Raw genomic sequence first — 14,277 nt, forward strand, 5'->3', positions numbered from 1 at the left:
AATGTTCAGTTGGCAGTTCATGCACAGAGTAACATAACATCAATACCAGCGAGCTGCCAGTGAAGTAGAACATTTTTAACCATAGAAGCCTCAAGGTAAGGGGTCTGATTTCATAACTACACAAGAAACCTCCCAGATAAAACCACCATTGTCTACCAGAGGTTTAAAACCCACGGACCTTCACTGAAGACAAAAGATGCAAAACCCCTAGACATTTTGGAATCAGGCTTAGAGTTAAAAATGGGAGTTTAAAAAACATGCCTTTAAAGTTCTGGAGATGAAAGAAGTGCAGATGTAATCAATTAAAAAACAAAAACAAAAACACAACAACCATACAGCAACCCTTCCGACACAGAAGGCGGCTCAGGAGATTTTCCAAGGCATCCAAGCAATCTCAGTACTAGGCATGGAGGCTGCGCAGCTGGTGGTGTAATGGTTGTGCTACAGCTTCCCAGTTCAATGTAATTGAGATTTTTCTTCACTTTTTGTGAAGAAACAATAGTGAAAAGCTGCCAAAATACTCCTGCAAGAACCATTTGGGATCCTCTGAGATGAAAGTCTCTATTTAAGGAAAAGATAAGGCTCAAGTAAAAAGCTATGGAAATTAAGTGTGATAAAAATAAGTCCTAGCTGTGCTAAAATATTTCTAGCTGAGATTGCAAAGTAGACTTTCCTTTTTATACACTGTGATACCATAGCATAGTCTGCAGGGAAGACCAGCCTGGGAGACAGCTTTCTAGTAAAAAAAGATTGCACAAAAATATGTCTTAGTGGGTCACACACATTTCAGCTCAAAATGAAGACATCCAGTAGTTTACTGTACAGACATTGGGTCATTAACTAGTGCTGATACACAATGGCAGGTCTGGGAACAAGGGCAACAACTAATCTCAAAGTAAAGTCTGATGAAGAAGTCACAGTAAAGCTCTTTAGTTTATGCATGTCAGGTACATAAAGCCAACAGACACATTGTGAACATGCCTTATCCCTTTGGCTTTACTGACTTTTCTTGACTGTTGACCAGATGACAAATTCTAGATAAATTCATGGTTTCCTTGCAGTGTTTCTAATTGGGTAGTCCGTTAACCACCCTGCAAAGTACAGACTTCAGTAACTGGAATTTATGCAACCAAACAGGTTCCAAAGACCACATTCTCTAACAGTGCCTCAATGACCCTCCTGCTGGCATAAGAACTCGTGTATATTATTTCATTTCAGGCCTCCCTCTGAGCAGGGTTTGCTGACAAGGTGCAGAAATGGAAACTGAGATATAGAGTTGCTGGGCTGGCCAGAGGCCAGCTGAGACACTGGTCACTTGATGTGTTCGCTCCTTCACACCTCAGGAAACATTTCACCAGGGGAAGAAGAAAATTAAATGTGCCACAATGACTGGAAAAATTAAAAAGTTACCATGTTACAGCAAAAGAAATAAGGCATGAAGGTGCTTCTGAATAGCAAGAAAAAACACTGAACTTCCCCTGTGCTTGTTCCTCATCACTTATTGATGCAGAGGTCAAAAGGTGGCCCCTAATCCAGGCTGCTCCCATGGTGGCACTTCACCTTACTTGAGCTCAGAAAGGAGCAGTAAATACCCATAAGGAAAAAAGAAACGGGTATAAAGGCATAAAACATTGTCACCTACTCTACACTGCAGCTAATTATGATGCAAATGCTAATTGTGTATTATTCATTCATCAAGAAACCCCCCAAATCTGAAAGTTATGAATGGATTTTCATGAAATTAAATTGCCTGACCGTGATATAACTCTCCATGCCATTTCTAACCTGCTTTTAAAGCAAATAAAAAAATATTCCTCTAATCAATGTGTTTAGAAATGTGCACTTGTCCCATGTGTCTGGTGATATTTTGTTTAAAAAAAAAAAGCACACAATTAGGAGCCTGGAAGGTGTAGGAATATATATTTGGAGCTTTTCCACAATTTTTGTGGTACATCCAATTGTCTGCATGTGTTATTAGCAGGTTTTCTTCAGAGCGCGTTATTAACCAAGTTGAGTTGTTTCTGGTATCTATTATATAAATCTGCACTTAGCAATACAGCCAAATAATTTGTTGTGTGGTGTTCCTGTGATAAGGATAAGAGGATTTTTTTTATCATCATTATGGATGGTAATAATTCCTAGAGTGATACAGAGATATTGATCCACTGGTCTAAAAAAAAGCATCTTATAAAGCTAGAGAAGCATTGCTATCCTTATTTTAAGGAAGAGGATAATAGATGATGAAAAAATAAACTCACCTACAGCCATAGAACATGTTAGTAGCCCAGAAACAAATCAAACTTGGTTATTTCTGGCTATTTTTGCATTGTCCAGCTATCACTGCATGGCTGTCTGCATTGGCATCTGTGGTCATGTAGACATGTGCTGGAAGTCAGGAGGTCTGAAAGTTTCCTTAAGCCGTTCACAATAAGTGATTTAAAATCTTAATCATCTGAGGCAGTTCACTTCTGCTTTTTCATGATAATGAAGCTTAGCACATGATATCACAATCATGAATTTTTGTAAAGCATACTTAGCTCTTCAGAAAAAGTGCTGGATTAAACAACCCTGCAGGCTGAATCCTTCTCTTTGAATAATGAATATAGTACAGGCAGCTGCAAGCTTCTTTAGATAGTCCCATGAACCCTGCTAAAGCGAAGGCCAGCCTCCATGTCTGTTCAGTCCCTGGCTTCTTTATCTCTACAGCCAACAGGGTATTTTTATTTTTTTAATACTCTTCGCAGCTAGGAATTACTCTCTGCCAGCCAACTAATTTCACAGGGACTATCCCAGAGCCTTTGGAAGGCAGCGTGTTTTGGTTGCTGCCTATTTCTTGTAGCTGGTAGAATAAAACAAGTTATAAACTTGAGTTAAGGAGAAAATCTCACTTTCTTTAAAGTACACCGCTCCACCACTGGAGCTTTGTATCATCATTTTAGTCTCGTATTACAGATGAGTTTCAAACAGCTGACAATAGGAATTTGGAGTGGAAATGCTGATGGTACATTATCAGTAGTGACAGCAAGGGGTGCGACTTTAATACAAAGTTCTGTCAGCTCCTGGCTAGAAACTACAATAGGAACAACCAGTTCAACCTCTCTCTTTATCTTAACACTTATACTGCACCCATCACAAGTGTTACATTTTCCCTTGCTGCTGCAGAAAGGGATTTCGTCTTGCTGCTGGAAGCATGTGGTACCCTACAACCTTACAGTAAAACCCTATGGCTTACTGTTACCATGCTAGCACTATGGTTGCTGTTGTAGTGTAGACGTGACAGAAAAGTCAGCTGAAAGCTTTTTACTCTTCATTATAAGAAAAAGAACAACAACAACAACAAAAAGTAGCAGCACAAACTAAAATTATTCTACTGAGCAGTGTAACCTGGAGCTATTCCTTGCAACTATCTGCTGGTAATAAAGATTATTTGCCTGAATCCTTCAACGAAGCTCGAAAGTTGGCATAAATACCAATGAATATATTTTTCAAGCTCTTTTCTTCCATGATACTATGATGCACACTCGTTATGCAATTGGAAAGAGATGCCAAACAGAGTTTATTGGACCATATTTCCATCTCACTGCTGTGAGCACTGTGAGTTCCCGAAGGCTCTGGCATCATGAGGACAGTGTTTTCTTAAGACAGTGACTATTTTTCATTCGCCCCTCTGTGTCTGGGAGGGAAGCACATCTGAACTGGTGCTGGGAAAACAAATATTGTTTGTGGCAAAGGGAACTATCATCTTGAGAAACGGTAACATGAATTAAAACTCATTAAGTATCAGAACTCATTACTAAGATTTAACTCTGTAAATTCTCCTTGCTTTAGCGAAGCAGCTTTTCACACTGGGCTTTTTCAACCAAGCTCCCTTGGTTTCAAATCTCCCTTAGCACATTTCATTTCAGCTCTGCAAAACCAACCATTTTTCCAACACTTTGCCTTCTCTCATGGCGTGGTGATTTTGTGAAGCTGATAAACATCTGCCTGAAAACCTGGTTGGCACAGCTGAACTCATTTTCAAGTGTGAACATGGGTGTGTAGAAAGCAATTCAAGTTTAACAAGCCATGATGCATGAGGGCATGACAGAATATCAGTCATGATGGTGACCGAAATAAACCCAAGTAGCAGGGAGGATACAGCTATGCTAAGACTGCTGGTGTGTGACCTACCTGGACTAAGATCTTCACCCTCCAACAGGAGAGAGCAGCACATTAACTCCATGGGTCTGCTGGCTGGCAAACAACACTGCTCTCCCTGATACATTAGTGACATGGCTTCAAAATCTCAGTTGCTGATTGTAATATTGCTATTTATGGAGGAATAAAACTACCCCACCACCCTTACTTACTCTATTTGAATTTATAATTAGCTTTTCTATGCTTATAGTATACCCAATGACTATTGAATAAAAGTAATAATGCAGTGGGGTTTCCACAGATCCCAGGGGAGGTCTGTTTCTTTGCCGGATGATGCTGGAGTCAATAAATTCTTTTTGGGCTCAAAATATCTGATGCCCAGATCTTGTTATCATTTCAGCAGCTAGTTAGCTCTTTTCCCACTTGTGTCTTCCATCACCCCTTCTCTGTGCTGCTTACAAAGCGAAATCACTAAAAATCAGAAATATTTGTTTTCCCTCAGTGTGGGGTCTAGCAGATAATAACAGTGCTCGACTCATCAGTTAACAGTCATTACTGAGCTGCAGGAACCAACCTCAGACCTTTCCCCTGGTCTTCCCCAAGGCAAAAGCCATGATCCTGATGCTCTACTTGCCTGAAGGGACTGTTGTATGCCAGCCCCCAAAGTTTTGGAATTGCAATCTAAGCATTCATAAATGTAAGAGCATAATCTTCGTTGGGCTCCCTATTTATTGTCAGAATAACTTCTTAACAAGCCCTTGTTATTCAGAAGTCGTGGAGTATATGTTTCAAGCAGTGCTGTGAAATATATAGCAATACATGCAACTTCCCCTGCTGAAATGCATAGTATTTTTAAACAAGCTGGGCTGCACACAAAACAAAAACGTCTGCTTCTCAACCCCAGGCACAAATTGTTGCACAAAACACTGAGGATTCTACAGCCTACAGGAAACAAATAGATCCGGAAGTAATAAAAAAATAAATAGAGCTATATCTATACGTAAGATGGATACAATTATATTTTCTGTGCCTTTTGAAAATGTAATAAAATGCATAAACTGTGCTTTCTGTTTTTTTTTTTTTTTTAATTTATTTCTATTGAAATAGAAGTGATGTTCTTCACAGCTCCACACTTAAAATTACTTTGCTCCCCATGCCATTACATGACAGCAGCTAGTACCCCAAAAGCTTTCCCCACTGAAAGATGGGGCTGTCACGATGCCCTGTGCTACTCAGTGCCACACAACGCTGAGTTTGTGGGAAGGTTCATAGTCTGAGAATAATTTCAGGTCCATGTACCATGGAGTTAATATGCAGTCTGTGTCATCAATATACACTTTTCTTTTCAATATGTTTTCAGAGAGCCTTTCCTGAAAAGGCACTTCTGCATTCAGAAAGGGTCACCAGCTATTGAAGTCTGTGCTGCACTTCATTTCCAAAGTTCAGGACAGCCGCTTGACCGCTCCTGGTGGTGCCGCTTAACACCTCTCCCCTGGTTTTTGTTTTGTGATAGAGGCACAAGCTCAAGAAGCTTTTTACAAAGTTTGGTCCAGGTAAAGCTTTCAGGTTCGAGCTAACCTCTTTGTTTCTGAGTTAGAGCAGACCTATATTTTACGTATGGTTATAAAAAACACAGGAATTCAGGAGATAGTGGGCCAGTTCCCATGACCCTGTACTTCTTCAAACAGTCATTTACAGTCCTTTTTTTTTTTTTTTTGGCCTTGTGGTACAAAACAGAAATGGGGTCAGGGAAGGATCTTTGATTTTGTGAGAGCAGAAAACTGAGGGTGTTTTCTCAGGGTGCAAAGGAACCTTTCCAGCTGACAAACAGTGCGATAACACAAGTTAATATGTTGGCACCAAGACCTTTCTGACATTGGAAATAAAAGGTGATAATTTCAGTCACTGTGAAAAGTTCATGCGGATACCTTCATCACGTGGGATGTATTACGGCGTAACCTCTAGCTGCAGACAGCGGCTATTCCTACCCTGACTGTGACATATAGCTCCCAATTAGTGCTTAAGGAAGGAGACTTTACAGACTGCACACTCACCTCTGCTCAGCCCATCAGGTCCCCGAAGGATTCGGCATTCTTCTATCTGGCCGAACGGAGAAAACATCACCCTGATATCATTCTCATTACACTTCTTCGAAACCATTCCTATGAACAATTTTCTGTCTTCCACAGCTAGAAGATAAAAATAATGAATGAGCAAAGGCCATTTCATCTTTTTCCTGTGATCAATGCTTCATTACCACATCAAACCAAGCTCCAGTCATGTGAGTCTGGCTCTGTAACTGAAGACAAGTCCTAAGGCAAACACTTTATACTTACAACCTCCCTTCCCCCCCCCTCCCACCCCCACCCCAAATCTCTCAGTTTTCTTTATGTCTCTGCCTTTTTTTAGTGGTGGTTGCTGTTTATATAACATATTAATTGGCTGCCTTAGTCATTCTACATATGTCTCCCCCATCACAGCTTCTAAGAGAAAAGCATCCTCTGTTAGACAGAGTAAAGATATCTTTGCATAGATTTTAATTCAGATAAATTCCCTCACCTCCCTTATGTATGAAAGAAATCATGACAGGGGTGAGGGTGAAGAGGGGATTGTGCACGTAATGATATGAGCTAATGAAAAATATTCCTGAGAAATGTTTTGAGAGAGAGGCTCCTATCTTAGCTTTCAATTTCAACCAACTTAATGCATGGCACTCGAAAGGCAGATGTGTAACCCACTGCTCTGGAAAAAGAAGACATTAAATTTTCCTGCTTTTTTTTGGAGTGATCCAGTCCTCTCCCCCCCAAGGGGGCACAAGGCATATTCTAGGGCAGCACTTTAACAAGGGGGCTGCATAATGCTTTCCAAGAGCCAAACCCTTTGATTTTCAATGATGCTGAATTTGCAAAAAAAACACCCAACAACTCACAACCAAAACATGAAAAAGATAATTTACCTGACTTATTGATAGAATATTTTCTGCCTGTATTGTCACCAAATTCAGCAAAAGCTACACTGCAGCAACAGGACTCAGGCAGTCCTGTTAATCAAACTCAAATTTACAGGTCTAAAACTGCGGACTCGTGTCAAAAATGAAACAGGTTCAAACTTAATGCTCTCTGGAAAGACTTAAAAACGTTAACACACCATCCCATCTATATTAAACCCCAAATCTAAGCACTTATTATACAGTATATACACCAGTGCTTTCTTCTTCTCTTGAAATGGCATGTAAATCCAATTCACTGTTAATGAGCAGACTGTCAGAGTTTGCAGGGATGCAAAGAGAGAAGGAAAGCTTTACTCCAGAGAGGCTGCAGTGCACTTGCTTATTTCTATTATTGTGCAAATTATTTTTGTAACGAAGTATTTCCATTTCTGGGCCTACAAAAAAAAAAAATATTCTGTTGCTCTCCAACCCTCTCTCTTTGTATTAGTACAAGTTTGTCAAATGGGAAAAAATGCAGCTGAGGAATAAGAAACTGCATCTATTTTCATAAGATTTTATTTGTGTTATACTTCAACACTTTAAGTGCATTTCATAATTTCACCAATAAAAAGAAGAGGTTCATGTTTATTGATCACAAGAGAGGTATTTGAAGTAATTTTTTCCTTAGAATTGTAGAGTTTAAGAAGTATTTGTAGCTTTTATACAGGCAAGCACCGAGACCAGGCATTTTTCAGAATCCAAACCAGAGACCAGCCCCTACAATCTCAGCTTCTTGCTCAAGAAGCTGGCAAGAAAATTGGTGTGAATTTAACACCCAGGAGAAGTTTTTCTCGGCAGATTCCTCAAGTCTCAACATTTTCATTCACACTTTATATTGGGGTTCTACTGGCAGGTTAACCCTTCAGGAAAGGTTAACAAACAATGAATGCATGGGATGAGCCAGGTATACAGAGATCAGCAGCTGAACAGTGGGATTGCAGATGAGACTCATAAATTGGGATTTATATTCAAATAAATGCATTTCAATGAAGCTTTATACCTGATTCACAATACACAATTGTTTTTGGTGCTGCAAATAATTGTTTTAAGGATGGTGAAACTGAATTGGCTTGCTCACAGCCATGAGGAGAGTCTGGGTACTTACCTTTGCTGGTGAGAGGATACCTGTAAATTGGCTGCTTAAAAATCCTCTGTTGCCTTAACTAATCTCTTCAAGGAAGGTTTCTAGCCTGCCTTCTCCCTCAACAACAGCCAAGCACTAAAGCCAGGGCACAGGAAAGGGTATGAGCAAGTGACTCTGCTGGGCTGCCAGGCATTTGTAAAAATTTCTCATGCTGCAAACTGAGGTCAGGCTGTGGGAAGCCCAGGTGCCACCTCTTAGCTTCTGCCTATGTGTCAGCTAGTACCCAGGCAGTTAAAAAGTGAGTTGATTTTAGGCTATCCAAAGAGTGACCAGATCCAGCTCTTTCTTAAAAATAGCTGCTGGCCTTGTCAGAGAAGTGCCTACCACGCAGTTCCAGAGTAAGGAGCTGAAGGTCTTGCTTAGGTGCGAGGACAATGACTCAAACCAAAGAAATTCACTCAGAGAATCAAAAAAAAGGAGAGATCTTTCACTGATGCAGGGATCCTCACCCTGCCCCACAAAGCAAACAGAAGCCGTCAGGGTGCAGGGAGCCCCCACCGCTTCTCTACCCCTCCAAAGCAAATGGGAAGGCTTTGTTTTAATTTTCCAAAGAGTAACAGATGACAAACTGCCCACCGGCCTCCTTCAGTTTCGCTAGTAAACCTATAAATATGCAATTGAACTAAGATGATTTGCAGGTTTTCAGCTTGAGGGTGATTTTATAGTAAATTAAACATCCAGCTCCCGTGTACTGTACATCTTAAAAATGCAGATTTCACAAAGAATGCTCAGAGTACAGAAAACATATTGATATGATGACGTGCCCTGCATTCAGTGCTATTAGTCAGTTCTGATCAGCGTTGAAGCTTAAGAAAATTGCTATTCTGTTTTGGCCAGGGGCCCGGCATAAAAAACATTTTAAGGGACAATTGTCAGGCTCAGAATGACATGTTTTCACTCCATCTGATGGAACATCTGATATTATTAGGCTGAAATAGTTTTAAACTATGTATTCTCACGCAGAGAAAGGAATGCTTTTTTACTTGCTTAAGGCTTGCTGACAGGATTTGTTTCTGCATTTTTGGTCAGCCACTTTCTTTCTACAAGGAATACTTCCCTGCCTTGCAGATGTGATGTGAGAATTGAATAGAAATGGACTGCAAGAAGTATGGCTCAAGTGTATTTAGAGGTTAGCAAACTCCCCGTTCGACCAGCCAGGCCTTCTGCCTCATCTGTGCATGTTGAGTTGCTTCCACAGACTAAAAAGAAGAGCTCAACATTAAGTCCATGCAACCCAACAAAGCATGGAGATTGGAAAGGTGCTACCCACTGCTGGCTTCAGGAAGAACAGCAGTTTCTGAAGCTATATCCCCCAACTATACTCATTTAAAAGTGAAGTTACCGGTCCTAGTCCCAGCTAAAATGTTATCTATTGGCTGTTACCAATGCCAAGAGGTCAGCTCCTCCAAAAAAATCACCTCTCCTGGCAAGACAGGACAGCTTGTTTCATGGGAGCCTCCCCCTTGCTCTTGATAATAATAGATGGGGCTGTACACTTCCAGCTAGCTCCCAACCCTAACATGTAGATGTCCTCAGCTCCAGCCTCAGGGATGAAAGGAATAAGTGAGCTCTGAGGGAGTGGAGAAAGCCTGGAAGCTGTGAGTGCTTTGGTCAATAAGATCAGGGGAAGGAGAAAGCTGGGGGAAGGACAGCAGGGCACAGGGGACAGTATTTGTGTGCACATATTTCAAAAACGTTTCACTGCTGCTTGGTAATTCTCTCTCCCACACTAGGGTTAGGTTTCAATAATTCAGAATCCTGAAACTAAATGCAAAATTTTTGGCAAGCCTTTGGTATCATTGCTTTCTGACTCTGCTTATAGGCCTGTTTGTAACTTCTGGCTGTTTTGCACCACTCTGGTGACCCTGAAGGAGATACCACTGGCTGCAAATAACAAGCATGATGAGATGGCTGAGTGCTCCGCACTGATGGAGCAGAAGCAGGCAGAAGGTCACACTGAACAAGGCCTGAATTTCTAGCTATGTGAAGGAAGGTGTGAAACTGCACAGCATCCTGAGCAAATAATTGTGGTATTCACCTCTAATCCATCCAAACATGTAATGAATGCAGGTCAGCTCTGCTGCCCAGGCAGTTAGTGTGACACATCCAGTGCTGAACCTACTGGATTTGAGGTGGGATTCTTCTGCCTGACTGCAGAAGCTTTGTGTGACGAGCATCAGACATCTGTTTTATAGTAAAATGAGTTTTCTTAACTCCATCAAGACTAGCTCTGATGACTAGCAAGGGTGCCTCGGTATCATGCTCGAAGACAGCTATGTCAGCCATCAGAAGCTGGCAGAGGTGAAGTCTTCTGCTGGTGGGGGCTTCTTTCAAACCAGGGCTACCTGCCTTCTGACAGCACTACACAAAACTTGCAGAGTAACATCCTGAAGGCTCCAAATATTTCACCTTTACTCATTTTGCTTCATTAATGAGCATTTTGCATGAGCATACTCCCATTTCTCAGTTTGAAATCTGTATTAGATCAGTAGTGCTAACCCAGGAGAATAAAGGAGCAGGGATTATTTCCTGCATGCTAGAAAAGAGGTAAACCTTGTAACAATAACGGGAAATCTGCCCTAAGACTCAACAAACTTTCATTTTCTCTAACCCTAAATCCCCAAAATTATGTCCTGAAAAATCAGTTATTTCTCTATTTTTATAGATTTTGAGGGCTCCAGTCAGTTAAAGAGTGTACTTTCCATTCAGAAGTTGCCTTCTCTTTTGAGCAAATCAAGAAATAGTTAATTATGTACAAATGGTAAGATATTATTTTTTTTTTTCATCCAGAAGGGAAGGGGGGAAAACAGACTTTTTATCCCTATTTGTAAGGCTGTGAAAAACCCTTGCATACAATCTGTCAAAGTCACACCTGGATCCGGAGCTGCTTGCATTAATTATCAACTTTTCTATGTGTTAGTGCTAACATATGGCATTTAATTACTCCCTCCAAATTGGCAAAGTCGTGCCACATAGAATTTCAGAATTATTTCTTCAAGTTTTCACTAATCAAATAAACAAAAATAAATGATAGGATCACACAAATAACCCCTTGCATCACCCCTCCCCCCCCCGCTTTTTTTTTTTTTTTTTTTTTTAAATGGAGAATATTGTAATTTTCCCTGAAGTGTTGAAGCTTTGATCCATTTAAGAGTATACTGTCCTCAGGATATGTGCCTGAAAGTATTGACAGTATTCAAATCCTGGTCCAAGAAACATTTAAGTATTTGCTAACCGCATCATGTTAATGGCCACTGGCATCTTAGAGCCAAAGGTGTTTGTGTTTTTCTGCATTAGAGTGCAAGTACTCCTTATTTTTGGAAAAAAAGCAGCCAAGTATTGTGAGTGATTAACAGTTAAGATGAATCAAGCAATGGAGGAGTCTTTGAAGTCTTGAAGCCATGCTTTTCTGGCAGGTAATCCTTAACTGAAACTTTGTAGATAGGTTAAAATAGCTACGAAGCAACATAAAGGTGGTCAGAGTAGCCCTAATGGGTGACTAGTACAGGGCACACTACAAAATTAATCTTCTGAAAATTTTTCAGGGTGGTACATTTCTCAACAATAAAAGCCTTTTTCAGAATCCTCCAGGGTAGACAAATTAATTAGACCTAAAGGCAAGTCTTTCTCCATCAACTCTAGCTGCTAAAAGCTCAGTGAAACTGATTAAGCTTTACTTCATCTGCACGAGCAAAGAGTTGGCTTGGACACATGAGCTATTGTTCTCCACCCTCAGTCCCATACACAGGGATGAAATGGAGATGATTACATAGATCTATCAGCCATCCAGTTCCTACCCAGATAAAAACAGACCTTCAGGTTTCTAATGAAGTCCTAGCACCACAAAAGTGCCCAGGCACTTAGTCAAACATGCCTAGGAGCTGGCTCTTTCATAACTTTCTCCCAGTTTCCATGAGGTGAGCCTGGCCTTTTGTGCTAAGGCATATGTTTGTAAAGTGATGCATAAAGACAGGAACACTGATGAGGAATGGGGAGCATTCCACCCTAGCACTGCTGGGCTTGGATGGTCATTCAGATCTTTTAGCAAGGGACTCAGGATGGAGAGGAGGCATATTATCACACAGAAAATACTGTTCTTTGAAAACCTCTGTAAGATGAAAGAGACAACGTCCCCTTCATTCAGAGGGTGGCGAGGCACTGGAACAGGTTGCCCAGAGAGGTTGTGGATGCCCCATCCCTGGAGGTGTTCAAGGCCAGGTTGGATGATGCCCTGAGCAACCTGATCCAGTGAGTGGTGTCCTTGTCTATAGGATCTTTAAGGTCCCTTCCAACACAAGCCTATATGATTCTATGATTCCTACCACTGAAAGTTGAACAGGTCTCTCCAACCTTTCACAAAGGTGTGCAAGCTCAGAAGAACTGCAGTGAGTGTTCAACCTCTCCTACATATCTTTCTACAAGCTACTTGGAAATCCTGAACAAGAGAATTTCTTTAACCTCTTTGAAACTTGAGAAACACCACTTTACCTATAAAATGCAGTTGGATCCTCTCATTACTCAGAAATCAAAGGGTTTCAAGCATTCCCAAAAAGCTCAAACACCATGGATCATGAAAAACAAGATTCCTTGGCACGCCTTCTTTCTTTTCCCCTTTGAACTTACCAATCTGGTTGAAGGGGTACAGTTTACACTTTGCTATTGGCACAGATAATATACCTCCTCAGATGGATAGCCTGAAGCATACGGGAAACACATGCCAAACAGGCCTCCACCTCCCCCATGCTGCTGTTTTTTTCTCTTTTGGCTCTCCAGGCTGCTTGCAAACTCTCGCCTCCTCCATGCATCCTACTCCTACGCCCCGTCCTTCCGAGGTGCTGTGCTATTGTTCCCATCATCATGGTGTCAGTTTGCCTTCTGTTTCCCCAGTCATTAGAAACGAAGGGTTCACCACCCTCTGAACATGCCTACCAGAAGCATATACACTCTCCAGGAGTCTAAATTTAAAAAGGTTTTTAATTTGACAATGATGATTGCCTTTGATTTGTTGACGTGTTTTTCTCAAAATACAAAGAAGTCAAGAAAAAAAAAAAAAGAAGAAAAAAACAATCCCTCATGATTTTCATGCTAGGCATAGGTGCAAGAGAATACTCTGAAGATTAATAAGAATATTCCCACAGTGCAGACAGGAGTATCATGTAGATAACCCCAGTCTAACATCAGCAGCAAGGAGCTAATTTACTCTGCTTTGTAAGCACTGCAGAGCAGGACAGGGTTTGCACAATTCCCCATAGTGCTTTGCCAATATGTTCAATCTTCTTTAGGAAGAAAAATGAGGAATGACTAAGTAATTCCTTGGGAGTTTACTTCAGCCCCTTGGCTCTTACGTTTCTAATTTGCCAATGAACTTGAGGTGAAATTTATTCTTGAAAAAAGAACGTGTACAGGCTAAGTAGTTCAGAGGGTCCAGGCCGGTCTTCCTGTATCTAAGGGAAAACTTTGCCCACTGCAAGCACAATACATACTAGGTAGTGAAATTTTGATTCCAGCAGCAGCTCTCACATGCTACAGTGGCGACTTAAAAGTTTGGTCCTCCTGCTCATTCCTTAGCCTCTCTTCTGAACATTCAAAGAGAGTAACAAATTGCTGCTAAAACTCAGTGGACATCCCAAGAGAGAAAACACCACTCCCTTACAAATGGGTGATGGCCTAAATCTTCAATGCTTGTGGCCAGTTTTGTTTTGAAAGTTGTCATAATAGGAAACCTAGCATAATGTGAAGTTTTAATTTCCTTCCAAACTTTTTAATCCTTGGAGAAGCCTGAAAATGGGATGCACTACAATTAGCACAAAAGAAGCCTTAAAAAAGCCTTGCGGAGAGATTTAGAGCCCAATCATAATTTACATTTGCAGGTATGTAGATCTCTAAGTGCACGGCTTCTGCCCTGATTACTAATTAATGAGGTGCAAAGATGCCTGTTGGAGGAACCAGCTCTGATTATGTGGGCCTTATGGGAAAAAGAAGCTCTTGCAATCTAAGAAGGCAGATG

General features: G+C 40.9%; 1 protein-coding gene across 20 annotated transcripts in view; it reads right to left on the reverse strand.

Annotated features, from left to right (window-relative positions):
- CELF2 (CUGBP Elav-like family member 2) overlaps positions 1 to 14,277 on the reverse strand; it is a 560,320-nt gene that overhangs the window by 61,764 nt on the left and 484,279 nt on the right. For all 20 annotated transcript variants that reach the window (XM_084506670.1, XM_084506664.1, XM_084506666.1 and 17 more), the window contains one exon: positions 6,192 to 6,326. In XM_084506670.1, the coding sequence (XP_084362796.1) occupies positions 6,192 to 6,326 (135 nt within the window). Of the gene's footprint in view, positions 1 to 6,191; positions 6,327 to 14,277 lie in introns of those variants that run through there.

The sequence above is a fragment of the Aythya ferina genome (assembly GCF_964211825.1).
Source record: "Aythya ferina genome assembly, chromosome: 1".
In the NCBI taxonomy this organism is placed as follows: domain Eukaryota; kingdom Metazoa; phylum Chordata; class Aves; order Anseriformes; family Anatidae; genus Aythya; species Aythya ferina.